This window comes from Lithobates pipiens, unplaced genomic scaffold, assembly GCF_037356315.1.
Source record: "Lithobates pipiens isolate NorthernLeopardFrog02 unplaced genomic scaffold, aLitPip1_a1.2 Scaffold_1, whole genome shotgun sequence".
In the NCBI taxonomy this organism is placed as follows: domain Eukaryota; kingdom Metazoa; phylum Chordata; class Amphibia; order Anura; family Ranidae; genus Lithobates; species Lithobates pipiens.
Genome location: NW_027507685.1, coordinates 123,221,756 through 123,249,127, shown reverse-complemented (window position 1 = coordinate 123,249,127; position 27,372 = coordinate 123,221,756). Strand labels below are relative to the sequence as shown.

The window sequence follows — 27,372 nt, the reverse complement described above, 5'->3', positions numbered from 1 at the left end:
CCCACAATTAATCTCTGAGAATATTTGCACAGCTCATATGACCTGTCTTTTATCTTAAGACTTTGGGACTAGTTTACACAATTTGCCAGTTTAATTCACAGCACTAAACGTGCAAAGTAGCTCTTAAACTTCATAGAAACTAACCAGGAAGACCCTGTGAGATGTTTTGAGCTTAGCCTTGGACTTTAGGAAGTCTTGCAGCACTTTCTCCAGGTGCATTTCGATATTTTTGCTTTGATGGAATAGATCAATCAAAGAATGAACTGTTTTGTAAGGTTCTCCATACAATCTATCCTTATTGGTCTCAACACTCTAAAGATATTTTGTTGCCCCGATGTTTGCTTCTGTTTCAGTGGAAAGGTGGACTGTTATGGCAAAGGACTACATTTTGTTCCTGAGGATATAGATGAAGACCCTCACACCATGCTACTGGCCTATAACAAAATCACCGGTCTTAAGACCTTGTCATTTTACAAATACCCAAACTTGAAACACCTTGAGCTTCACAACAATTTGATATTTACTATTCACCACCAGGCTTTCCAAAACCTGCACAACCTCTCCTACTTGGATCTAAGCAGCAACCAACTGATGGTTCTAAGACCTGAGGTTTTTCAGCCATTGTCCAGTCTAACAACTTTAAATTTGGGCAACAATCGAATTGTTTGGCTGCCTGGGAATGTGATGGAGTCCTTGACAAACCTGCGAGTCCTTTATCTGCATACTAATGCCCTAACAAGCTTAAGAGTAGAAATTCTGTACAAGTTACCATCTCTTGTGGAACTGAGGTTAGATGGGAATCCTTGGGCCTGCACTTGTCAGATACAATATCTTCTGTTCTGGATGATACAGCATTCTGAGAAAATTTACGGTAAGGAATTATTTAGAAAGCAAGATCTAAAGCTGTCACCCTGATGTTTCTTTTTCTACCTAGTGAATTTGTAACCTAAAACAAGCTAACAGTATAGAAGCTTTGATTTTTGCGATTTTAATGGCTACAGGCTTATCCCAGGTTAGTGACTCAAGAGATAGTGGTGTCCAAATTTGGACAGCTCTATCCCTTGCATATTATACTGTCTGTAACATGTCAGCAATAGCAGTTTATATATTATTATCTTTGCAGGGTTTTACTTTTCCTGTGGATTTTTACAAATAACCATACAATATAAATAACTTTTAGCTCAACACAGTTTTTTGTATATGCTATGTAATGTGACTATATCTCACCTTAGTGGTTCTGCTGAATGCTTACATTGTAATAGTTTAATTTTATTTGTATGTTTTTTTTTTGTTTTTTTTTTGTTTTTGTTTTTTTTGCACAAGCAGTATTTCTTTTGTATACAATATAAATAACTAAATGGCTTTGTTTGTAAACTATCTACATGGCAAATATGTTAGAAAACGATAGCACCCCTTTAGAAGTGGCATAGCTTAGGTGCCTCTGTCACTGTCACATTTTTTTTACTAGTCACCCTGCAATTGACGTTGATGAAAAAATATTTACCAGCCTGCCCATGGTTATCTTTGCTCTTTTGAGGAGCTTCAGCGCCCAATGGGGTTAATTTACTAATACTGGAGAGTAGGGATGAGCTCCAACGTGTTCGCACACTCCTCGTGCAGAGCCCGCATGGAAGTCGGCACAGCACTGTGCTAATCACAGGCAGGGAGACATTTCCCGATCTCTGCAGCCGCACATAGGGAAATGTCTCGCTGTCTGTGATTAGCACTGTGCTGACTTCCTGGCGGGCTCTGCACATGGAGTATGCGAACACGCCGGACCTCATCCTTACTGGAGAGTGCAAAATCGAGTACACCTGTGCATAGAAACCAATCAGCTTCCAGGTTTTATTGTCAAAGCTTAATTGAACAAGTTTGAGTCAGAAGATGATTGGCCACCATGTACAGCTGCACCAGATTTTGCACTCTCCAGTTTTAGTAATTCAACCCCAATTAACCTTTACCAAGAACTTGATTTGTACTGTAGTACAACCAACCAGCAATGTTGAGTTTAACCACTTGCCGCCCGCCCTATAGCAAATAGACGGCGGCAAAGTGGTTTCATAATCCTGACCGGACGTCATATGACGTGATCAGGATTATGAGCCGCTGCGCGCCCCCGGGGGCGCGCATCGCGGCGATCGTTGTTGCGGGGTGTCAGTCTGACACCCGGCAACTACGATCTCGGTAAAGAGTCTCCGACGGAGACTCTTTACCACATGATCAGCCGTGTCCAATCACGGCTGATCACAGTGTAAATAGGAAAAGCCGGTGATCGGCTTTTCCTCACTCGCGTCTGTCAGACGCGAGTAGAGGAGAGCCGATCGGCTGCTCCTCTGACAGGGGGGGTCTATGCTGATCGATTATCAGCACAGCCCCCCCAAGGATGCCCACACTGGACCACCAGGGACGCCACTAGATTACCAGGGATGCCAAGGACAAGGTATGCCACCCTAGACCACCAGGGATTCCAATCAGTGCCACAATGGATGCCAATCAGTGCCCATAATGGATGCCAATCAGTGCCCACAATGGGCATCACTGATTGGCATGCATTATTGATTGGCACTGATTGGCATCCATTAGTACAATATATTATAATACAATGCCGCCTATCAGTTCCCATCTGTGCCGCCTATCAGTGCCTACCCATGCCCACCTGTGCCGCCTACCCATGCCCACCTGTGCCACCTACACATGCCCACCTGTGCCGCCTACCCATGCCCACCTGTGCCGCCTAACCCATGCCCACCTGTGCCACCTATCAGTGCCCATCCGTGTCGCCCATCAGTGCCACCCATCAGTGCCGCCTATCAGTGCCACATATCGGTGTCCATCAATGCCACCTCATCAGTGCCACTTCATTGGTGCCACCTCATCAGTGCCCATCAGTGCCGCCTTATCATTGCCCATCAGTGTAACCCCATCAGTGCCCATCAGTGAAGGAGAAAACTTACTTATTTGCAAATTTTGAAACTGAAACAAAAAAAAACATTTTTTTTTCAAAATTTTCGGTATTTTTTTAATTGTTTAGCAAAAAATAAAAACTGCAGAGGTGATCAAATACCACCAAAAGAAAGCTCTATTTGTGGGAAAAATTATAAAAATGTCATTTGGGTACAGTGTAGCATGACCGCGCAATTGTCATTCAAAGTGCGACAGCGCTGAAAGCTCAAAATTGGTCTGGGCAGGAAGGTGTTTAAGTGCCCGGTATTGAAGTGGTTAATGTTGTTGTCAAACCAGTCTGAGCTGACCCACTGAAGTTAATTTATTAAGGAAACTGAGATTTACTAGAGGGGAAGCTCGCATAGATTAGTGAGCCATATCAATCATCCAGTTGTGAACAAATTATATGGACATAACAGCAACAGAAGTCTTTGACTACTCTATTCATTATTAACCACTTGCCGACCGCCGCACGACGATGTACGTCGACAGAATGGCACGGGCAGGCATATGGGCGTACCTGTACGTTCCTGCCTTCCCGTGGGTGGGGGGCCGATCGGGCCCCCCCCCGGTGCCTGCGGCGGTCGGTATTCGTTCGGGAGCGATCCGGGATGAGGGGGCGGCCATTCATTCATGGCCACCCCCTTGCGATCGCTCCCGACGAATGAAAATGCTCCGTGACATCACTTCCTCTCCTGTAATGTAAACACAGGAGAGGAAGTGATGTAATCTCTCCTCCGTGTCGGTATTTTTCGTTCCGACACCGAGGAGAGAGGATCGGTGAGTTGCACCAACACGACACTACACAGTAGAACATGCCAGGCACACTCACACCCCCCCGATCACCCCCCCCAATTACCCCTGCCCCCCAGTCACAGTGACACCAATGTCATTTTTTTTTTTTTTTTTGCATTGGTGTCATTTGTGACTGTAATAACTGTTAGGGCAGTTAGAGTTAGCCCCCTTTAGTTCTAATGTACCTCCCTAACCCCCCCAATAAAGGTTTAACCCCGTGATCACCCCCCGTCGCCAGTGTCACTAAGGCTGGGTTCACATTGCAGCGGTTTATGAGAACGAATGTGATTCGCACCGCACTGCAGTGCAAATCACATCCGATCTCTGTGCGATTCGAGTTCAGCCATACAGATAGTATGGCTGAATTCGCGCCGCACCCGCCGCAAATTCGCACGGGACCCTTTTTTTGGTCCGCAGCAGAATCGGATCGCATGGGTGTTCACACCATGCGATCCGAGTTTGCAGATCACACTGCGATATGCGAACTGATCTGGGGGTGTCATTAACATTTCACTGACACTCCCAGCAGTTCGCATAGGGCAGTGTGAACTGCCGCCGGGAGGCATGCGATGCGGGAACCCGCCGCGGATTCGTGGCGTTCCCGCATCGCTCCAGTGTGAACCCAGCCTAATAAGCGATTATTTTTCTGATCGCTGTATTAGTGTCACAGGTGACGCTAGTTAGGCAGGTAGGTATTTAGGTTCGCCGCAGCTTTTTATAGCGCCAGGGACCCCCATATACTACCGCATAAAGCCCCCTGATTGCCCCCTAGTTAACCCTTTCACCAGTGATCACCATATAACTGTTACAGGTGACGCTGGTTGGTTAGTTATTTTTTTATAGTTTCAGGGCACCCGCCATTTATTACCTAATAAAGGTTTAACCCCCTGATCACCCGGCGGGTGTCATTTGTGACTGTAATAACTGTTAGGGCAGTTAGGGTTAGCCCCCTTTAGTTCTAAGGTACCCCCCTAACCCCCCCAATAAAGGTTTAACCCCGTGATCACCCCCCGTCGCCAGTGTCACTAAGGCTGGGTTCACATTGCAGCGGTTTATGAGAACGGATGTGATTCGCGCCGCACTGCAGTGCAAATCACATCCGATCTCTGTGCGATTCGAGTTCAGCCATACAGATAGTATGGCTGAATTCGTGTCGCACCCGCCGCAAACTCGCACGGGACCCTTTTTTTGGTCCGCAGCAGAATCAGATCGCATGGGTGTTCACACCATGCGATCCGAGTTTGCAGATCGCACTGCGATATGCGAACTGATCTGGGGGTGTCATTAACATTTCACTGACACTCCCAGCAGTTCGCATAGGGCAGTGTGAACTGCTGCCGGGAGGCATGCGATGCGGGAACCCGCCGCGGATTCGTGGCGTTCACGCATCGCTCCAGTGTGAACCCAGCCTAATAAGCGATCGTTTTTCTGATCGCTGTATTAGTGTCACAGGTGACGCTAGTTAGGCAGGTAGGTATTTAGGTTCGCCGCAGCTTTTTATAGCGCCAGGGACCCCCATATACTACCGCATAAAGCCCCCTGATTGCCCCCTCGTTAACCCTTTCACCAGTGATCACCATATAACTGTTACAGGTGACGCTGGTTGGTTAGTTATTTTTTTATAGTTTCAGGGCACCCGCCATTTATTACCTAGTCTCACTAGTGTACCCCTAAATTTAGGGGTGTCTACTTTCCAAAATGGGGTCATTTGGGGGGGTTTGTGCCATCTTGGCATTTTATGGCCTTCAAAACTGTAACGCCCTTAGAAAGCCTGAAGGCGGTGCTTGGTTTTCGGGGCCCCTGTACGCGGCTAGGCTCCCAAAAAGTCCCACATATGTGGTATCCCCGTACTCAGGAGAAGCAGCAGAATTTATTTTGGGGTCATTTCACATATGCCCATGGCATGCGTGAGCAATATATCATTTAGTGACAACTTTGTGAAAAAAAAAAAAAAGTTTGTAATTTTCCCGCAACTTGTGGCAAAATATAAAATATTCCATGGACTCAACATGCCTCTCAGCAAATAGCTTGGGGTGTCTACTTTCTAAAATGGGGTCATTTGTGGGGGTTTTGTGCCATCTTGGCATTTTATGGCCTTCAAAACTGTAATAGGTAGTGAGGAGTGAAGTCAAATATTTACGCCCTTAGAAAACCTGAAGGCGGTTCTTGGCTTTCGGGGCCCTGTACGCGGCTAGGCTCCCAAAAAATCCCACACATGTGGTATCCCCGTACTCAGGAGAAGCAGCAGAATTTATTTTGGGGTGTCATTTCACATATGCCCATGGCATGTGTGAGCAATATATCATTTAGTGACAACTTTGTGAAAAAAAAATAAAAAAAAATTAAAGTTTGTAATTTTCCCGCAACTTGTGGCAAAATATAAAATATTCCATGGACTCAACATGCCTCTCAGCAAATAGCTTGGGGTGTCTACTTTCTAAAATGGGGTCATTTGTGGGGGTTTTGTGCCATCTTGGCATTTTATGGCCTTCAAAACTGTAATAGGTAGTGAGAAGTGAAATCAAAAATTTACGCCCTTAGAAAGCCTGAAGGCGGTGCTTGGTTTTCGGGGCCCCGTACGCGGCTAGGCTCCCAAAAAGTCCCACATATGTGGTATTCCCGTACTCAGGAGAAGCAGCAGAATTTATTTTGGGGTGTCATTTCACATATGCCCATAGCATGCGTGAGCAATATATCATTTAGTGACAACTTTGTGTAAAAAAAAATAAAAAAATTTTTTTTTGTCATTATTCAATCGCTTGAGGCAAAAAAAAAAAAATATTCAATGGGCTCAACATGCCACTTATCAATTTCCTTAGGGGGTCTACTTTCCAAAATGGGGTCATTTGGGGGGGGGGTTTGTACTGCCCTGCCATTTTAGCACCTCAAGAAATGAGATAGGCAGTCGTAAACTAAAAGCTGCGTAAATTCCAGAAAACGTACCTTAGTTTGTAGATGTGACAACTTTTGCGCAAACCAATAAATATACAGTTATTGACTTTTTTTTTACCAAAGACATGTGGCTGAATACATTTTGGCCTAAATGTATGACTAAAATTGAGTTTATTGGATTTTTCTAATAACAAAAAGTATAAAATATCATTTTTTTTCAAAATTTGCGGTCTTTTTACGTTTATATCGCAAAAAATAAAAATCGCAGAGGCAATCAAACAACATTGCATGACCGCGCAATTACCAGTTAAAGCAGTGCAGTGCCAAATTGTAAAAAGACCTCTGGTCATTGACCAGCAAAATGGTCCGGTCTGAAAGTGGTTAAAAAAATGAAAACAATTTGTCAGGAATTATGCTTACTTCCTCTTTGATTTCCTGCAAAGGTAAAGCATAATGAAATACTATGCATCGCATAGTAGTCCATTATGTGTCACTTACCTGACACAGGAGCCAGCGAAGTCACCGATGTCCCCTGTAGTCCGGAGCCTCCATCTTCTTGGTGGGTCTCGCTGCTCCGGCGCTGTAATTCGTCGGAGCTGCGATGACGTCACTCCCGTGCATGCGCACAGGAGCCGCCACTCACGGCATATCGCTGTTAACAGCGGCTCGCTCAGTGCGCCTGCGCGCCGCTGTCTACGGCGCATGCGCCGTAGACAGTGGTGCCTGTGTTTCGGCAAATATCTCCTAAACCGTGTAGGAGATATTTCTTGGACCTACAGGTAAGCCTTAATCTAGGCTTACCTGTAGGTTAAAGTGGTTTGTAAGGGTTTACAACCACTTTAAAGCCAGTGGAAGCTTTCATTTTAAATTAATATATACAATCCAGGTGAGTCAAAACAAAAGCTGTTCAGGGTCTTATAGTGCGATTTCTTTGTAAATGTCACACTCTCCTGTTCCATTTTGTAGAGCTAGGACTTTTCCTCTGTGTGCAGCTGCCAGCTTCCAGCAAATCACCTAAGTAACATTGTTTTAAAGGGCTAGCATGCAGATTACTCAGTGTTTGAGCAACATGTCTACATGCTAGCACATGGGCATCCACAGGAGGGGGCAAGGGGGGTCAAGTGCCCTCTCCTGGAATCAGCAAGGTGTCCGCACACTAGGGAGGAAAGTGTAGTTAAGTAAAGTCAAACATGATAAGAGAATGTTTACTTCACCAGAGCTCAGTCCTATTTATTGTTGGGCTGACACCTGGATCTCTTTCCCTGCTGTCACAGGCTGCCCATATCTCTTATCTTCTGTTATCAGCAAACTGCTTGTGGAATGTGTCTCCAAATGTAGGACTGCGGACCTGTCAGCATAGACCAATGATGGTGAACCTTGGCATCCCAGATATTTTGGAATTACATTTCCCATGATGCCCCAGCACTCTGCAGTGTAGTTGAGCATCATGGGAAATGTAGTACTAAAACATCTGGGGTGCCAAGGTTCGCCATAACTGGCATAGACTGTGTATCTCCTTACACTGTCATCCTGGTTGGACATCAGGCTGAACCTTCTGTTATCATGTGAAGAGATTTAGCACTTTACTTCCCTGCATGCTTTTACTTGGCTACTCTTAGGGCTCCTTCACATGTGTGGAAGTGACTGTTGCTTCTCTGAAAAGATCCATGTTTGGATTGCTTTTCAGAAGTGATGAGGAGGCAATATGTTGCCTCCTCACCACCTGATTTAACCCAATAATTGCCATGTGGTGGCCACATTGAACTACATTATTCTTTTTCTGCCAGTCAGTGCCACCTATTAATGCCCCCTATCAGTGACCATCAGTGCCACCTATCAGTCACCATCAGTGAAGGAGAAAAACTACTTATTTGCAAAATGTAATGATAAAAGCTAAGCAAAACTTTTTTTGTCAGCCTTTTTTGCTTGTTTAGCAAGAAGATTAAATACCACCATAAGAATTTGGGTACAGTGTTGCATGACCGCCAATTGTCATTCAAAGTGTGACAGCGCTGAAAGCTTAAAATTGGCCTGGGTAGGGTGTGGCTGAAAGTGCCCGGTAGGCAAGTGGTTAAGCACAGCAACATAGCATGAAGATGTTATTGTGCCCATAAAGCTGCTGTTGTGACCATAAAGATGCTATTGTGCCCATATAGAATTTAAGATCTCCACTGGCTTAAGCCAATGCTTCACCATGCAGATGTAGTTTTTTTGTAATTGATCAATTGCCTAATTGTATGTTTATTTATACCTTAACAGCATATTTTGCATGGTTTTGTATGTAGCTCAGAATGCCATGGCAAAACCAGGTACATCCCCCCCCCCCCCCCCCCCCCCAGTGCAGTGTGTTTGGTCTCCAGTCTTGGGTACCTCTTCCTGTGTCCTCGTGTCTGTTCCTGTGTTCCTTCACTATCTCTTTACCCTCTGCACTGCAGTAAGTGCCTGCTTGTCTGCATCAGTCTTTTTCCCTGTGTGCCTTGACCTCCCAGCCTGTGTTTCTCCTGTGTCTCTGTGTGTTCCCATGCACTCTTGCTACTTACTGCAACATGTTCTGTTACCTATTACCTCAGCGCTGCAAGAAAGTCTCACCTGTTCTTGGTTGCAACCTACTCGGTTGAGTTTGAGGATCACCTGCAGTGCAACATCTCCAAGCTCTGGTGAAGACAAGGTGGTATCTTAGACCCTGCACCTCAGTCCCTTTCAGACCTCTCAACTCCAGCAAGAAAACAGCCAGCTGAGTTCTCCATGTCCAACTTATGACTTTAACCACTATCCAGCCAGCTGCCACTCGAAGTTTCAACAACCCAGCCCCTACTGGAAGTAGATTTCATAATCTATAACCATTTGCTTAGATCAAAATGTCAGAGGCTCACAGCAACCAGTGGGTCGAGCTGAGTGTCTGCTCTAAAAACTGTTTGCCTATGACACCAAGCAAGTTCAGATGTTGCACCACCTCCATGCAGTTACCAATCATCTGTATCAAATCCAGGCCTTCCTTGCAGTAGCACCTGAACAGTCTGCTCAGTCTCCACTGCCTCCAGCTCAGCAACCAATACCTTCAGTGTCTTCCTTACATTTGTTGCCACCTTCCTGTTTTCAGGAGATTCCAAAAATTCCACCATAGGTTTTTGATTCAATGTAACTGCAGCCACAGCATTTCCTCCAAACCATGCCAAGGTGCCTTATTGTCAGAAACCATGAATCAGACTGAGACAGAAATACAGTTAATCACACTTTAATCACTATTAATAATAATAATAAAAAGGTAAACAGAGTAAGCGTAGTCAATACATAGATACATTTATGCCAACATAAACTTCCGATAATAGTTGGCAAAGCCAAGAAAAAGCTGCAGAGGACGTAAACTCATGGGTCAAGGCCACTGTAGGACCGCTGAAAGTTTCTCTGGGTCCACGAAAAACCAGCAGTGGAAATGACAGCCCAGGAATTTCACCTGTTCACAATGGAATTCGTACTTTTCCAATTTAGAATCGAGATTGTTCTCTCGTAGTCTCTAAAGCACAGGACACACATCTGTGTGGTGGCTCTCCAGGGACTTGGAAAATATAAGGATATCGTCGAGATAAATCACCGCACATAACTGTAACAAATCTCAGAGGACATTGTTAATGAACTCCTGGAAAACTGCCGAAGCATTACAAAGGCCAAAAGGCATTACAAGATACTCATAATGACCAGATCTGGTATTAAATGCAGTAGATGAGGATTTGCGGACAAAACCACGAGAAAGTGCGTCTGCAACATACCCCTCCATGGCCTTATTCTCCAAGACTGACAAAGGGTAAACCCGGCCACGAGGGGGTATGGCACCAGGTTGAAGGTCAATTGCACAATCATACGACGGGTGCAGAGGCAAAGTACAGGCTTGACCTTTGTCAAAGACATCGTTAAAATCACGGTATTCCTCCGGCAGGGAGGGGAGTGAAGAGGTGCACAGGACCTAGGCTACTTTCCGGAAGCATCTCTCACTGCACTGTGGCGACCAGGACAGAACCTTAGCACAGAGACATTCAAAAGAAGGGTTGTGCCTCTGTAACCAAGGATAACCAATAACCAGCGGAAACTTAGGTGAGGAAATAACTTGGAATTAGATTATCTCATGGTGAAGGGCCCCTACGGCCATGGACAATGGAACAGTTTCATGAGTCACATGGGCAGGCTGTAGAGGTCTCCCGTCAAGAGCCACAAAGGCAAGTGGAGTGTCACGCAGCTGCAGTGGAATCGAGTGCTTCGATACAAAGGCAGCATCAATGAACAGGTCTGCAGCCCCAGAGTCGATTAGAGCCTGTATCTTGATGGATGACTCAACCCAAGACAGGGTAACCGAAACCAGGGTCTTATCTTTCTGGGAAACTGAAGACGAAACAACGCTACCTAAGGTCTGTCCGTGACAGGACCTCAAGATTCGGGCATTCCCTGGATGGGTAGGACAAGACTTCAAAAAGTGACCAGCCTGGCTACAATGAAGGCACAATCTCTCCCTCCTCCTAAGGGCTCTCTCATTCACAGAGAGACACGTGAAGCCCAAGTGCATGGGTTCATCTTCCCAGACCGACTCAGTACCAGGAGGCATGGGATGTGAGGGAGGCAAGGGTGGGACTGCAAAGCTCGGAGACAAAAGTACAGGAGGATTGTGCCAGCGCTCCTTAAAAGAGAGTCTTTCTCTGAGTCTGGAGTCAATGAGGATGGCAAATGTGATCAACCTCTCCAGCTCAGTTGGTATATCTCGGGCAGCTGCTATCTCATCCTTAATGTTATCCGAGAGACCATGAGAGAAGGCAGCCACGAGGGCCTCATTGTTCCAAGCAACCTCTGCTGCCAGAGTACGGAATTCAATGGCATAATCGGCAACAGTTCTCGTACTCTGTTTGATGGACATGAGGCTCATGGAGCGCGTGGGAACGCCAAATACCCTTTAGACGGAAGCCACAAATTATTGGGTAACGCAAGACCATGGATTTTTTGCGTCTCCCATAAAGGGTTTGCCCAGGCTAATACTCTCTCAGAAAGCAAAGATATCAATAAACCTACTTTGCTTCTGGGAAACACCTGGGGCAGCATCTCAAAGTATATCTCAACTTGGTTTTGAAACCCTCTGCATTGAACTGGATTGCCCCCAAATCGCTGGGGAAGCAGAGCGGAACCAGACATGCCTCTTATAGAGGTAATACTTGAGGCGGGTGCCTGCACAGAGACTGGAGCAGCAGCAGGGATGTCCTGCGACACAGGTTGTACCGGAGCAGCCATAGTGGAAGATTCCAGGTAAGCCGTGCGACTCAGGATTGTTTGTAACGCCAAGGCAAACTGATCCATGTGGTGATCCTGGTCATCCAATCTGGAGAAAATATTACCAACAAGTGGACTGACTGCATCTTCTGAATTCATGGGCTTCGCCTACTGTCAGAAACCATGAATCAGACCGAGACAGAAGTACAGTTAATCACACTTGTTTAATAATAATAAAAAGGTAAAACAGAGTAAGTGTAGTCAATACATAGCCAGAGTTCAGAAACCAGATCGGGTAGTCAACCAATGCCAATGTCAGAGAGCCAGAGATTACGGATGAGCCGAATACCCCTCGGTTCGGTTTGCACCAGAACCTGCTAACAGACCTAAACTTCGTGTGAATTTTAGAACCCTATTAAAGTCTATGGGACTCGAAGGTTGAAAATCTAAAGTGCTAATTTTAAAGGCTTATATGCAAGTTATTGTCATAAAAAGTGTTTGGGGACCTAGGTCCTGCCCCAGGGGATATGTATCAATGCGGCAGTTTTTTCAGGAGCAGTGATTTTAATAATGCTTAGTGAAACAATAAAAGTGTAATATTCCTTGGGGGGTGTGTATAGTATGCCTGTAAAGGGGCGCATGTTTCCATGTGGGGTTCCCTCCCAATTACTCATACCAGACCCTTCAGGTCTGGTGTGGATTTTAAGGGGAACTCCATGCCAAATTGAAAAAAAAATGGCGTGGAGTTCCCCCCAAAAATCCATACCAGACCCTTTATCCGAGCACGTAACCTGGCAGGCCGCAGGAAAAAAAGGGGGGGCGGGAGAGCGCCCCCCTCCTGAACTGTACCAGGCCACAAGCCCTCAACATTGGGAGGATGCTTTGGGGGTCTGTGACCCCTCAAAGCACCATGGAATCTTTTTTTTTTTTTAATAAAGGACTTTTTCCAACGGTGTGTGTGTGTGTTTTTTTAACAATTTTTTACACTTTATTTGTGAAATGGTAGGGGTACTTTTGTACCCCCTTACCATTTCAAACAGGGGGGCTGGGATCTGGGGGTCCCCTTGTTAAAGGGGGCTTCCAGATTCTGATAAGCCCCCTGCCCGCAGACCCCCACAACCACCGGCCAGGGTTGTGGGGATGAGGCCCTTGTCCCCATAAACATTGGGACATGGTGCTTTGAGGGGTCACAGACCCCCAAACCATCCTCCCAATGTTGTGACCTGGTACGGTTCAGGGGGGGCGCTCTCTCATCCCCCCTCTTTTCATGTGGTCTGCCAGGTTGTGTGCTCGGATAAAGGGTCTGGTGTGGATATTTGGGGGGAACCCCACGTCATTTGTTTTTTAATTGACGTGGGGTTCCTCTTAATATCCATACCAGACCTGAAGGGCCTGGTAACTGAATTTGGGGGGAACCCCACGCTTTTTTTTTTATCAATGACTGTTCTCTGTATTATGGGGAACCGACAATTCATATTGAGAGGCGAAGGTTCGAAAGTTCGAGGCCTTAGGGTGTTCCCCAGGCATCATATCCACCCTGCTAAAAGCCAGAAAACCTACAACTAAGTTCTTGTCATTCGCTGATGGTAATAACTTTGATCCAATCCTTCCCTCTACGTCCAATATTTTGAGTTTTCTTCAGACAGGTCTTGACCTGGGGCTTGGTCTAAGCTCCCTCAAAGTGCAGGTAGCAGCAATTTCTGAAGCAACAAATAGAAGATGGGTGGAGGATACTTTGGTGGTCACTTTTCTCAGAGGAGTATTAAAGATTCGCCCTCCTGTCAGACGATTGTTTCCTAAATGGGATTTGTCCCTAGTCCTTGAAGTTCTATCTGACCATCCCTTTGCTCCAGTAGAACAAGTAGCAATATGGAATTTAACACTGAAGATGGCTTTCCTGCTAGCCATTACATCTGGCAGAAGAATTTTGGAACTTCACTCTTTAGGGATAGGTGACGACCATATCTCCTTCTTCCCAGACAGAGTGGAACTTCGTCCCCTTCGGGGTTCACACCTAAGGTTGCTTCCACAAGCCACCCATCGGAAACCTTGGGCACTACCAGTTTTCATAGATGCAGACTCAGAGTCTTGTCACAAGCTGGACATCTCCAGAGTGCTCAGAGCTTACCTAGAAGCCCCTGGACCCTTCAGAAACTCAGAGAGACTTTTCATTGTACCATTCGGTAGATACAGAGGAAAAGAAGCTTCCATCAGAACTCTAGCATCCTGGGTTGTAAAGCTGAAATCAGAAGGCCTACAGAGTGAGGAGTATAGAGCCTCCATCTCGAGTGAATGCTCATTCTACGAGGGCAGTCTCAGCAAGGGCTAATGTTTCATTGGAGACGGTTTGCAGGGCCGCCACCTGGTCTTCTCAACATACTTTTCTCAGACACTACCATATTGATCCAGGAGCTCTCACAACTGTTGAGTTCGGAAGGAGAGCAGTGCAGGCTGCAATGTCCTTTTCTGATTAAATACTTATTAAGCATTATCCCACCCTTGTCAGCTAGTTATTTATCACTTGTATGCTGCCATGGAGGCACCAGCAACATGGAAAATTGTATCATACTTACCATAATTTTCCTTTCCTGGTTCCTATCCATGGCAGCATACGCTCCCACCCTCAGTATTCTATGTTAAAGAGAATATTGGGGGAGGGACTATGCCTTTAATTTATGCTATTCACTAGTCCTGAGGGAGGAGTCGAGGCGGAGCTCTATCACTTGTATGCTGCCATGGATAGGCACCAGGAAAGGAAAATTACGGTAAGTATGATACAATTTTCAGTTTTTTTGGCTCCAGCAAGGTTTTCTTACAGTCTTTGTAGAGATGAACATTGGCTTCATCCCTGTATAGACTAATGGGGCCTGAACACCATCACAATGAAGAACCATTACCCATTGCCGCTCATTTCTGAATTGTTTTATCATCTCATTTGGGCTCAAATCTTCATGAAATTAGATTTGCAGGAAGTTTACAATCTGATTCACATAAAGGAAGGTGATGAGTGGAAAACTGTGTTCAACACTAGGGACAGCCACTATGAAAATCTTGATATGCCCTTTGGTTTGTGCAATGGCTGCAGGTTTCCAGCATTTGGTGAATGAGATATTTTTGAGACATTCTTTATGTGTGTGTGGTTGGCTTTTTGGACGGCATTCTCATTTTTTCTTCAGATCTCTCTGCTCACAGACAGCATGACCGTACCATCTTACAGCATGTTCAGGATCAGGACAATGGACTCTATGCTAAAATTGAAACGTTTCTCTTTAAACTCCCATGATTACCTTTCCTAAGTTATATTGTCTCCAAGGATGGAGTCTCCATGGATCATGAAAAAATTGCAGCTATTACAAACTTGATCTTGCCTAACTGCCTCAAGGCTACTCAGCGCTTTCTTGACTTCACCAACTATTATTGGTAGTTTATTCACCATTACTCAATGCTTGCAGGCCTTACGAAAGGGCGCTGATCCCAAGAATTGGCCTTCTGAAGCAGTGGAAGCATTTCATGCATCAAACAAGCCTTCCTTTCTGACCCTACTCTCTTGAGGGCAGACATTACCAAGTCTTGACCAATTTAGATGTAGGAGTGGGAACAGTAATTTTTCAGTACCCTAGTGGAGCTAGGCACCCATGTACCTTTTTATCTAATCCGTCGTATTTTTTCCAACAGATGTTGGCCCAAACTTGTCTTGCATACACACGGTTGCACAAAGTTGTTGGAAAATACGATCGTTCAGAACGTGGTGACGTATAACACGTATGATGGGACTATAAAGAGGCCAGTAGCCAATAGCTTTCATCTCTTAGTCTATTCTGAGCCTGCTTGGCACTTTGTCCGTTGGAATTGTCTACACACGTTCGGAATTTAACTGATCGGATTTTGTTGTTGGAAAATTTTAGATCTTGCTCTCAAACTTTGTGTGTCGGAAAATCCGACGGAAAAAGTCTGATGGAGCACACACATGATCGGTTTTTCCGACAACATGATTCGATCGCACATTTTCCATCGGTAAATCCGACCGCATGTATGGGGCATTAGACATTTTCCCCAGCAGAGAAAAATTACTCCATCAGAGATCAAGAATTACTTGCTCTAAAACTGGCCCTAGAAAGGTGGCAATATTTCTTGGATGGTTCACCTCATCACATCACAATCTACAAGGATCATAAGAACCTGCAGTAACTTAAGTCTGCATGTCACTTGAATCCTAGACAGGCCCATTGGTCCCTATTCTTTTCCTGGTTTGATTTTTTTCTTTACCTTAAAACCAGGGACATGTGCAAGTGCAATGTGCAAAAATGTATAAACGACAAATCCACAGATTAAATGAATAAGTCGAATGAACATATAATCGCACTGAAAAAGCATAGAGAGTACAATGTGCAAGAAAAATAAATAATAGATCCACCAAAATTAATAAATAAATAAGTCCATAATATAACATCAAATTGTCCAAGATGAATAGATGTTTATTCCTCCACCAGGTGATAAATATTGAATCTTCTGTGACACACAGTTAGTGGTAATCAGGGACTCTTACCAGATATTAGGGACCACCAATCTCTAGGATGGTCAAACAAACAAGCAGAATAACCTCTGCAGACTAATGGGGCAGAGCCCCTGAACACACTCACAGCGGCATCTCCAGATCATCCAAAGATATTTCATAGGGAGAAAGAAAGCTCCAATAGTGTAATACCATTCAGATAATGTTTAATTGAAGAAAAAAAGGCAAATGGCTACTTACAAGGTTAAAAAATCTTATGCACAAATATAACATCCTTTTGCCAGCAAACAAACATACACCCGTCCTTCCAGGATCACATGGGGTGCAATGGCATCAGCGCGTATCACAGCCTGACATGTTTTGTCACATGTGACGTCTTCCTTGGGTACGAACCTTCCTCCTGGCAAAACCTTTGTACCTATGGAGCTGCACTGAGCTCATGGTTCCATGTTTAACAGACACATTGTCCCATAGAACCTTTGTTCTCCTCTCACACCAGTACTGGTGACCTGGGCTCCACAAGGATGTGGAAGAGTATGTTAAAGAGTGAGACACCAGGGGTCACTGAAAAAAGACAACCAAGGCTGATATTTGTCCTTTAATGGTGCTTAAAGCCAATTTCTGGTCTACTCCTCGCTGTAGAAACAGCAGGATCCTGGATATAGAATAGGAGCGCGGACGCCATCCTTTCTCCTCACACACGGAGATGTAGGCCTTCCAGGTACGATGATATATCTTCCGAGAAGAAGATTTCCGTGCTCTCAACATAGTTGGAATCACCGAGTCCGATAGGCCCTGGTTCCTTAGCACCTGGCTCTCAATAACCATGCCGTTAAAACTAGCAATGGAGACAGAAGATCCTCTCATAACGGCAGTCGCCAGGGGGGCGTCCGCCACCAGGCTCACTAGGTCTGCGTAACAGGGACACTGAGGTCAATCTGGCTTACGGGACCCAAAAGGGACCACTACATCAGCAGAGCGATCTGCTGTATCCTGAATTTTCAGGGTATCACAGCTGTGATAAGTGCTCCAACAGGATAACCCGGACAGGGACTCATCCTTACTGTCCGATCGGTCCTGGTCAGCGTCATCTGAAACAACAGAGCAGGGGTCACCAGCCTCAGCGGGGCCCAAGTCTGCGTCAGAACTCTCCCCAGAAGGACAGGGGGGCGGGGACCACTTTTTACCACCTTTGCACCCATGCACCGCCTCCATCTTAGCAACAAACATGTTAAGGACCGCCAACAAAGCGTCCAGAGGCACTGCACTCTCTGCAGGCGAAACAGTTGCGATTGCCTGGATTTCAGGGGAAGAAACACCAGTTTCTGAAGCCATGCTGACCCTACCCTGTCTGCCACCTGTTGGGGACATAGGACAGTGACCCTCCTAACTACTGCAGGCTGAGGGGCCCCCATGGCAGGACTCACCACCCTGACCGAGTTCCGTGCTGTCCAGCTAGGTGTGCCTGTGTCTTGTGTCAGCTCCCAGATGCTTGTGAGAGAAAACCGTGCTATGCTGAGCCCCAGAGAACAGCGCTGAGCATGATAAACATGTTTAGACTTCAACAAAATGGCTGCCCAGCGTCCAGTACAAAGGACATAATCACAGGGAAAATGGCTGCCGGACTTCAGAAAAATGGAGTCTGACCATGCTTCTCAAACAGTGCTACAGCGATCAGCAGGCACAGACCTCCAGACACCCAAGGGAGGGACATTACAGACATCCAGGGCACAGCCACCCAGCGCAGCCACCGCACAAGGTGAGAGCCCCCACAGGGGGCCCCTGTCTATGGCACACACACCTCTCAGCAGCCCATGCAGCATCCCCCACAGGGGGGTCGGAGGGAAGGTGGGGGCAGGGAGAGAAGAGAGGGAGGTAAAGGACCCCCGAATCGACCTCCCAGGGAATGCCCAGCTGCTCAGCCCCACCAAGGCAGGGAAAGCTGTACTTACCAGTCCTGACGAGCTGGGGAACATTCTATCATAGACCCACTCTCTGATCAGCACGGGGTGGCTGCTGGCCCGGCACACTGTGACGCAGACATCAGTAGCCCGGTCATATGTGTGCCCCAGGGCATTAAGCTCACCGGCCCCGCCTGGAGCATGAGGGGCGTGTCGTGAACGACCCAGTGCAGATTTCTGGTCTGCACACGCTCGCTGGCCAGGCTGGGGAGACTACAAGGATAAGGGTATCCGGTAAGCCGGCTGTTGATAGCAGATCACAGGATCTAAATCTTGTGCAAAGGGCAAACTTCTGCAGAAAAAATCCACGGACCGATGGGCCCGCAGGTTTCCTAGGTCCTTCTCTTTCACTAGGCAGAAAAAAACTGAGGCTGCAGTATGCAGGCTGGGGGGTTGTTACCTAAGGGCGGAACTAAAACATTCTGGTTTTGTTGCACATGTTAACATGTTCTGCCTAGTCCTCTCCTGAAGATGGCGTAACAACCCGATGGTCTAAGTAAGGAGCTGTGTCAGTCAGTGAACGTAAGAGAAATATATATTCATCAGTTTAGGCCGATATATATTCTTCTACATTTTGGTAGTAAAAAAAAACGCAGTAGGCATATATTGATTGGTTTGCGCAAAAGTTATTGTGTCTACAAACTACGGGATAGATGTAGGGACTTTTATTTGTTTAAATTGGTTTTACTGGTAATGGCGGCGATCTCCAATTTTTTGCGGGAGTGCGACATTGTGCGGGACAAATCTAACCCGAAATGACACTTTTTGAGCACTATAAAAATGCTATAAAAATGCACTGATCATGTATAAATTACACTGGCAGGGAAGAGGTTAACACTAGGGGGGGCAATCAAGGGGTTAAGTGTGTTCCCCCGGTGTGTTCTAACTGTAGGGGGGGTGGGCTCACGGGGACATGACAGAGATCACTGTTCCCGATCACTGGAAACAGGAGATCCCCTGAAATATCATTAGGCAGAACAGGGAATCGCTTTCCTCTGTACCCAGAGATCGCGAGACCACGGGTCCGGTGGGCAAGCTCCCACCTGCTATCCTCCTTGCACGGGCCGATGTACAGGTACGTCGGTTCGTGCAGGAGAGCTGACCTGCTGCTGTAAATGTACTTGGGTAGGTCGGCAAGTGGTTAAAGTACAACTCCAAATAAAACTTTTTATTTCGTTTTGGATATAGTGGGAACAGGCCTCGGTAAGGGTTTTTTAATGCTATCTTTGCCCTTTTTGGAGAGATTTACTATAGCATTCTATCAGGACAGGAAGTGATGGCAAATGTTTCCAGTGGGCATACAGACAAATATCTATATTTTTTTTGTAGCGTCGGGTAAGGAAATGTGCCTTCCTGTTCTGGTGAAAACCAATCCACTCATTCTCTGTCCTGGTGTCATTGACACAGGAAGCAATGGAAATCTTCCCAATGGCGTCCTAGACAGAAAAAAAACCCTGCATACATTTTTTATTATTTTAAGTAGAATATGGATGGAATGGAAAGCCTAACAATGTTTTTCATTGCTTTTCCCCCAGTTGCTCCCCCATTTCTTTTTAGAAAACCTAAACGAAAATGATAACTCTTCCCTACTCTAATCACACTATATGAAATTATAATAATATATTATAATATATTTGGTTGGAGTTGGGCCTTATCAAAAACATGAGTCAAATGCTTGATATCTGCGCCTTTTATGGAGAGCTCCAACCTTATTGGACAGTTGTAAAGTTTTCTGTTGTCTGTAAAATTAATTCAGTGCATAAATCCTTTATCTTACCAACAAAAACAATTTGTCTTCCAGAAAAGCAACGGATATTATGTGGCGTTCCAAAATACCTAAACCAGTACCCGATGTTGCAGATTGAACCCAGCTCATTTGACCATTGCCAGGACTTCTTTACACTCTATGAATATCTCTATTTCCTGTTAATTGGCATTACTTTGTTTACTGCCAGCATCCTGCTGTGTCTCCTCACAGGGATGACTGTAGTCTTCTACAATCGGCAGTCACTGCAAGCACAGCACCGCCCGCATGTCTACAGGAAGAAAGCTGTAAAGAAACGGGAGGATGTCACCAACGGTAACCACTTACCAGTGTGCTGAATCTAGAGGAGTCAGTGTCATCTCATCAAATTGCATCCAGAAATAGAGAATATATTGTTTTCTGTGCTTCCAATAAAAGTGAGGAGAATCCCCCCTCACTTCCTGTTCTGTCTGACTTCCATCAAATAGACAGGAAGCAGTAAGATTTTCTGTTTCTTCCATTTCTGTCTTAGCGCTTTTTCACAGTAACTAAGTTGAGATGCATTGATCTGCATTGATCCGCAAAAAATGTACCCTGTTTACACCACAATACTTCCATGATGTGCCTTGCAGACATGCATTTTTACGCAGAGCAAATCACTGCACCACGTCACAACACGATGTGGTGTATAGAGTTGAATAGGTGTATCATTTTGTAATACTTCAATAAGGTTAAAAGAAAAAAGTAAACAGTGCTTTCCCGAACCATACAAGGTCACAAGATGAGTCCCCATGTTGATCAAATCAAGGGTCTCTTCCACAAACCAAGCCTAGTGGGGTCTGCAAGCAGGGATCTTACTGGAATCTGGAAGCCCCCTTTAAAAAAAGGGGACCCGCAGTTACCCCCCCCCCTAAAGTACCCCTACACATTGAGGAAAAAAGTATACTCTAGAAATAAAGACACCCAAACACTGGACAAGTCCTTTATTAACACCTTTCTGTGGCCTATAGCAGAATGACGGCTGGGCAGGGGCTTTACCATTCTGAATGGACGTTATATGACATCCTTCACAATGGGTCGCTCATGCGCGGCGATCACCGATCTCGGTAAAGAGCCTATGACGTAGGATCTTTACCATGTGACCAGCTGTGTGCAATCACAGCTGATCACAGTGTAAATAGGAAATGCCAGTTTTCGGCTTTCCTCTCCTCACAATGACATTGTGTGAGTAAAGGAGAGCCGACACATGGCCTTAATGTGGTATTTTCCTGAATTACCTTAGTCAGGAAAATAATGCATTATGGCTACTAGAGGGAGCTGACAATCATAGGAAATAAAGGTATTAGACAAAATACAGGGAAAATTTGTTATGGCATTTGTCCGGCAATTATTTTTTTTTTAAATAGAGCCTTTAAGCAGCCCATACATGATTTGATTTGGTAAATCCTGTCAGTGCCCTAAAATGATGCCCACCAGTGCCCACCAGTGATGCCAATCACTACTCATGAGGGATGCCAATCATTGCCCATCATTGATGCCAATCAGTGCCTCCTCATCAGTGCTGTCTATTAGTGCCCATCAGTGCCACTTATCAGTGCCCATCAATGTCGCCCATCAGTGTCGCCTATCAGTGCATGTCAGTTCTGCCTATTAGTGCATATCAGTTCCGCCTATCAGTGCCTCTTCATCAGTGCAGTCTATCAGTGCCCCTCATTGCAACCTCATCAGCGCACATCAGCGAAGGTGAAAAATTACTTATTTACTAAATTTTATAATAGAAACTAAGAAAAAAGTTTTTTTCAAAATTGTTGGTCTGTTTAGCAAAAAACAAAACCCCAGTGGTGATTAAATACCACCAAAAGAAAGCTCTCTGTCTCAAAAAAAAAAAAAGCTAAACATTTTGTTTGGGTGCAGTGTCAAAGTGCGACAGCGCTGAAAGCTGAAAATTGGCCTGGGCAGGAAGGGGGTGAAAGTGCCTGGTATTGAAGTGGTTAAAAAAATGCCCAGAAAATGTCCCTCGTGGTAATTCTATCATCAATCACAATGCCCGCCACTCGCTAACTTGATGTTATTAAAAACCGGACAGACCCCACACACGATTGATCCTGAGAGCACTCATACAGTGCCTTGCGAAAGTATTCGGCCCCCTTGAACTTTTCAACCTTTTGCCACATTTCAGGCTTCAAACATAAAGATATAAAATTTTAATTTTTTGTGAAGAATCACCAACAAGTGGGACACAATTGTGAAGTGGAACGAAATCTATTGGATATTTTAAACTTTTTTAGCAAATAAAAAACTGAAAAGTGGTGCCTGCAAAATTATTCGGCCCCTTTACTTTCAGTGCAGCAAACTCACTCCAGAAGTTCAGCGAGGATCTCTGAATGATCCAATGTTGTCCTAAATGACTGATGGTGATAAATAGAATCCACCTGTGTGTAATCAAGTCTCTGTATAAATGCACCTGCTCTGTGATAGTCTCAGGGTTCTGTTGAAAGCGCAGAGAGCATCATGAAGACCAAGGAACACACCAGGCAGGTCCGTAATACTGTTGTGGAGAAGTTTAAAGCCGGATTTGGATACAAAAAGATTTCCCAAGCTTTAAACATCCCAAGGAGCACTGTGCAAGTGATCATTTTGAAATGGAAGGAGTATCAGACCACTGCAAATCTACCAAGACCTGGCCGTCCCTCTAAACTTTTCAGCTCAGACAAGGAGAAGACTGATCAGAGATGCAGCCAAGAGGCCCATGATCACTCTGGATGAACTGCAGAGAACTACAGCTGAGGTGGGAGAGTCTGTCCATAGGACAACAATCAGTCGTACACTGCACAAATCTGGCCTTTATGGAGTGGCAAGAAGAAAGCCATTTCTCAACGATATCCATAAAATGTCTCATCTAAAGTTTGCCACAAGTCACCTGGGAGACACACCAAACATGTGGAAGAAGGTGCTCTGGTCAGATGAAACCAAAATCGAACTTTTTGCCCACAATGCAAAACGATATGTTTGGCGTAAAAGCAACACAGCTCATCACCCTCAACACACCATCCCCACTGTCAAACATGGTGGTGGCAGCATCATGGTTTGGGCCTGCTTTTCTTCAGCAGGGACAGGGAAGATGGTTAAAATTGAGGGGAAGATGGATGCAGCCAAATACAGGACCATTCTGGATGAAAACCTGTTGGAGTCTGCAAAAGACCTGAAACTGGGATGGAAATGTATCTTCCAACAAGACAATGATCCCAAACATACAGCAAAATCTACAAAGGAATGGTTGACAAATAAACGTATCCAGGTGTTAGAATGGCCAAGTCAAAGTCCAGACCTGAATCCAATCGAGAATCTGTGGAAAGAGCTGAAAACTGCTGTTCACAACGCTCTCCATCCAACCTCACTGAGCTCGAGCTGTTTTGCAAGGAAGAATGGGCAAGAATTTCAGTCTCTCGATGTGCAAAACTGATAGAAACATACCCCAAGCGACTTGCAGCTGTAAATCATAAAAATTATATAGTATATAGCTCTCGTAAATCTATTGTCCAATATATACCATATTGACAGCGCTAAAACAACAAAACAATCAATCTTAAGAGGGTGATAGTCCCATGGTTATAAAAAGCACCACAGTAATGTCCTTAAAAAGTCCCACGCATCTAAGGATGGGATTTCAGTTGAAACAATCAAATGATGAGAAACAGAAAGAAAAGTCCATCGCCAAGATAAGATAACCAGTGCAAAAAGAGCTTGACAGCCGGTGACACCCCTTATGGTAACACACTCACCAGAACCCAAAGGGTTAACAGGCACTTCGTTATGAGTAATCTTTCTCTGGTGTTCCTCTGTAACAAATTCCTGTGTCCTCAACGATCAAAGAAGGTTCTCAACCTCAGATTCTTTAATATCGCATCAATAACAGGTATTTCAGGATTTTTTATACTTCACTCCTGTAAAAAAATGTAGAGTCCAGGAAAAGTGTTCTATTCTGAATGCATTCTTTCTTCAAGGAGACAATTTTCCCTTCGGGCATTAAGTTGTTGCTCTGGCCCATGTGTTTGCTCAAGCCATAGGTACCAGCATGCAGTTTGGCATTCTTCCAGTCCTTTGATATGGAGGCTTTATTTGTTTTCACTTTTAGGGCTCTCGAGCTTATTTTAATCTGAATACTTTTATCTTCACTTAAAGGTTAAAGCAGGCTTATCAATTCCAATTTAGAATGCCTCAATCACAGCAATGCTGCCTAAAAGGATTGGGAATTCCTCTGAACATGCAGTGCAGGCTTAGCTGACTCCATTGCAGTCTGTCCTCATGGAAAGGATGCAGTCTGTCCTCATGGAAAGGATAAAAGAGTTTTATCCTTTCCATGAGGACAGACTGCAATGGAGTCAGCTAAGCCTGCACTGCATGTTCAGAGGAATTCCCAATCCTTTTAGGCAGCATTGCTGTGATTGAGGCATTCTAAATTGGAATTGATAAGCCTGCTTTAACCTTTAAGTGAAGATAAAAGTATTCAGATTAAAATAAGCTCCAGAGCCCTAAAAGTGAAAACAAATAAAGCCTCCATATCAAAGGACTGGAAGAATGCCAAGCTGCATGCTGGTACCTATGGCTTGAGCAAACACATGGGCCAGAGCAACAACTTAATGCCCGAAGGGAAAATTGTCTCCTTGAAGAAAGAATGCATTCAGAATAGAACACTTTTCCTGGACTCTACATTTTTTTACAGGAGTGAAGTATAAAAAATCCTGAAATACCTGTTATTGATGCGATATTAAAGAATCTGAGGTTGAGAACCTTCTTTGATCGTTGAGGACACAGGAATTTGTTACAGAGGAACACCAGAGAAAGATTACTCATAACGAAGTGCCTGTTAACCCTTTGGGTTCTGGTGAGTGTGTTACCATAAGGGGTGTCACCGGCTGTCAAGCTCTTTTTGCACTGGTTATCTTATCTTGGCGATGGACTTTTCTTTCTGTTTCTCATCATTTGATTGTTTCAACTGAAATCCCATCCTTAGATGCGTGGGACTTTTTAAGGACATTACTGTGGTGCTTTTTATAACCATGGGACTATCACCCTCTTAAGATTGATTGTTTTGTTGTTTTAGCGCTGTCAATATGGTATATATTGGACAATAGATTTACGAGAGCTATATACTATATAATTTTTATGATTTATTTATCTTTTGTATGATAGCAGCTTGCAAATTATATCATCCTTGACTCTGTGGGCGCTGGGATCAGTGGGGAATATTCTTAACATTTTATGTTCAGGTTGTTTGCCAGTGATATTAGTACTTGTGACTTGCAGCTGTAATCGCAGCAAAAGGTGGCTCTACAAAGTATTAACGCAAGGGGGCCGAATAATTTTGCACGCCCCACTTTTCATTTTTTTATTAGTTAAAAAAGTTTAAAAAATCCAATAGATTTTGTTCCACTTCACAATTGTGTCCCACTTGTTGGTGATTCTTCACAAAAAATAAAATTTTTATATCTTTATGTTTGAAGCCTGAAATGTGGCAAAAGGTTGTAAAGTTCAAGGGGGCCGAATACTTTCGCAAGGCACTGTAGGTGAAGGCAGAGCTCTGGGAAGGGGCGGGGGTAGTAATGATATCAATGACCAAAATATGGCTATATTACATACTTGGGGATTCCTGACCAAGTATGCCAATGTGCCAGTGATAGCGGTCGTTGGTAGGGAGGCAGCGGGCACCTGCTTCTATATATGTTGCTCAACTGGGGGGGGGGGGGATGTGCCAAAAGTTTGAGTGTTTGAACACACAAACAGCCAAAGTTTGGTCTGAACCTAGACAACCATCAGCTTATCCCTACTCATAAGCAGGAAATTACATTTCCGAGGCTGTTCTGTGAACCAGGGGAGCACAGAATGCCAATAGGTTGCCATAGTTTACAGAAAATATCAGCAGTTGCAGAAGAAAAAGAAAAGCTATTTTTTTATAACTTTAAACTACAACATGGCTTGTGTAGCAGCAATTGTATATGCTACGTTGTTTTTATTTTTTACTTGCTTCTTTTTTCCACAAAAGTGGTGTTAACCTTTAAAGTTTGTAACAAAACGCAAAGTCCATTTATTAAGGTGTATGTAAACTCTAACATTGAACTGAAATATACAGTTAGAAGTGTTTTATGCCCACTTGATAAGTTAAAACAAATACCTGTTGATCTTGATCCAGAAATCTTGTGTGCTGATAACTTCCTGTGCTCTCTGCTTGTTCTGTTATTAGTTACTGTCCTCAGTTATCTAAAGACTACAGAACCATTCCCTTCTGTATTATAGAGAAAAAGAGATAGGCAGAGTTTTCTAGTCCTGTTTTGTTTCTGTTGTCTTTTTTTCCCCTGGTTTAATATTTTTTTAATGAATATTTCAATAAGGAATATAAGTGTTTTTTTTTTCTGCCAAAACGCTACTGCCCGGAGGAAAGGAGTCTTTCAGAAACGTATGAATTTTATGTTCTGTAGTAATATAAACAGATTAAAAGCCAGATAAGCACCCAGTCCACCCCCCTTTTGTATATTTTTTTTGTTTTTTACTTTTATTTTGTTTTTGCAACAATAATTGTCAGTGGATGCAATAATAACCCTCTGCATTGGCGTCAAGAGCAGCAAAAAAATAAAAAAAAAACCTGCACTGCTGCCAGTTTTTACAATAACAAACCCCATCACTGGTAACAATTTCTGTAACAATAACCCATACATCATTGTTGCCAATTTTTCACAGTAATAACTCCCATTGGTACTAGGTTACACAGAAATAACCCCCAGCATTGGTACCAGTGTATTCAATAATAACCCCAACATTAATGCTAGTGTACACAATAATAAACCATATTATTTGTGCCAGTTTATGCAGTAAAACCACGTAAACCTGGGCTAAACAAACACTTAAGTTGAAGGGCAATATATGTATAGTTCCCTTACCTGGGCAAAAAGTGTTATGATATTAATTTGGTTTTGGGGGCTGCTCGATGTAAAGGTGATTGATACCTTTGATTGTGAAAATTATTAAAAAACTGCGCACTACTAATAAGTGAAAACATATATCAGCATACAATTTTGTGCAATATCATAATCGACCACTAGATGTCTCTGATTGATTACAGTGAGGTAATTACCATAACTATACATGCACTCTAGTGCAATCTCATCAAGATTGTATACTCTAAAGTGCATACAAATACATATAACTGCCCCATGATACCTCTAGTGAGTTTCAAACTTTTAAAAGTGCCTAAAAGTGTCCAAAAAATCATATCAATTATA

General features: G+C 44.3%; 1 protein-coding gene across 1 annotated transcript; it reads left to right on the top strand.

Moving 5' to 3' along the window:
• LRRC26 (leucine rich repeat containing 26) lies at positions 1-22,287 on the top strand. Its single transcript, XM_077475774.1, has 2 exons — positions 1-871; positions 20,153-22,287. The coding sequence occupies exons 1-2, from the start codon at positions 259-261 to the stop codon at positions 20,452-20,454; spliced, it is 915 nt and encodes a 304-aa protein (XP_077331900.1). The 5' UTR covers positions 1-258; the 3' UTR covers positions 20,455-22,287.
• The last annotated feature ends 5,085 nt before the right edge of the window (positions 22,288-27,372 follow it).

Excerpts from the sequence above, each read along its gene's own strand:
- LRRC26 (XM_077475774.1), top strand. The coding sequence starts at position 259 with ATGAACTGTTTTGTAAGGTTCTCCATACAATCTATCCTTATTGGTCTC. Across the intron at positions 872-20,152 it reads GCATTCTGAGAAAATTTACG|AAAAGCAACGGATATTATGT; the intron begins GTAAGGAATTAT and ends TTTGTCTTCCAG.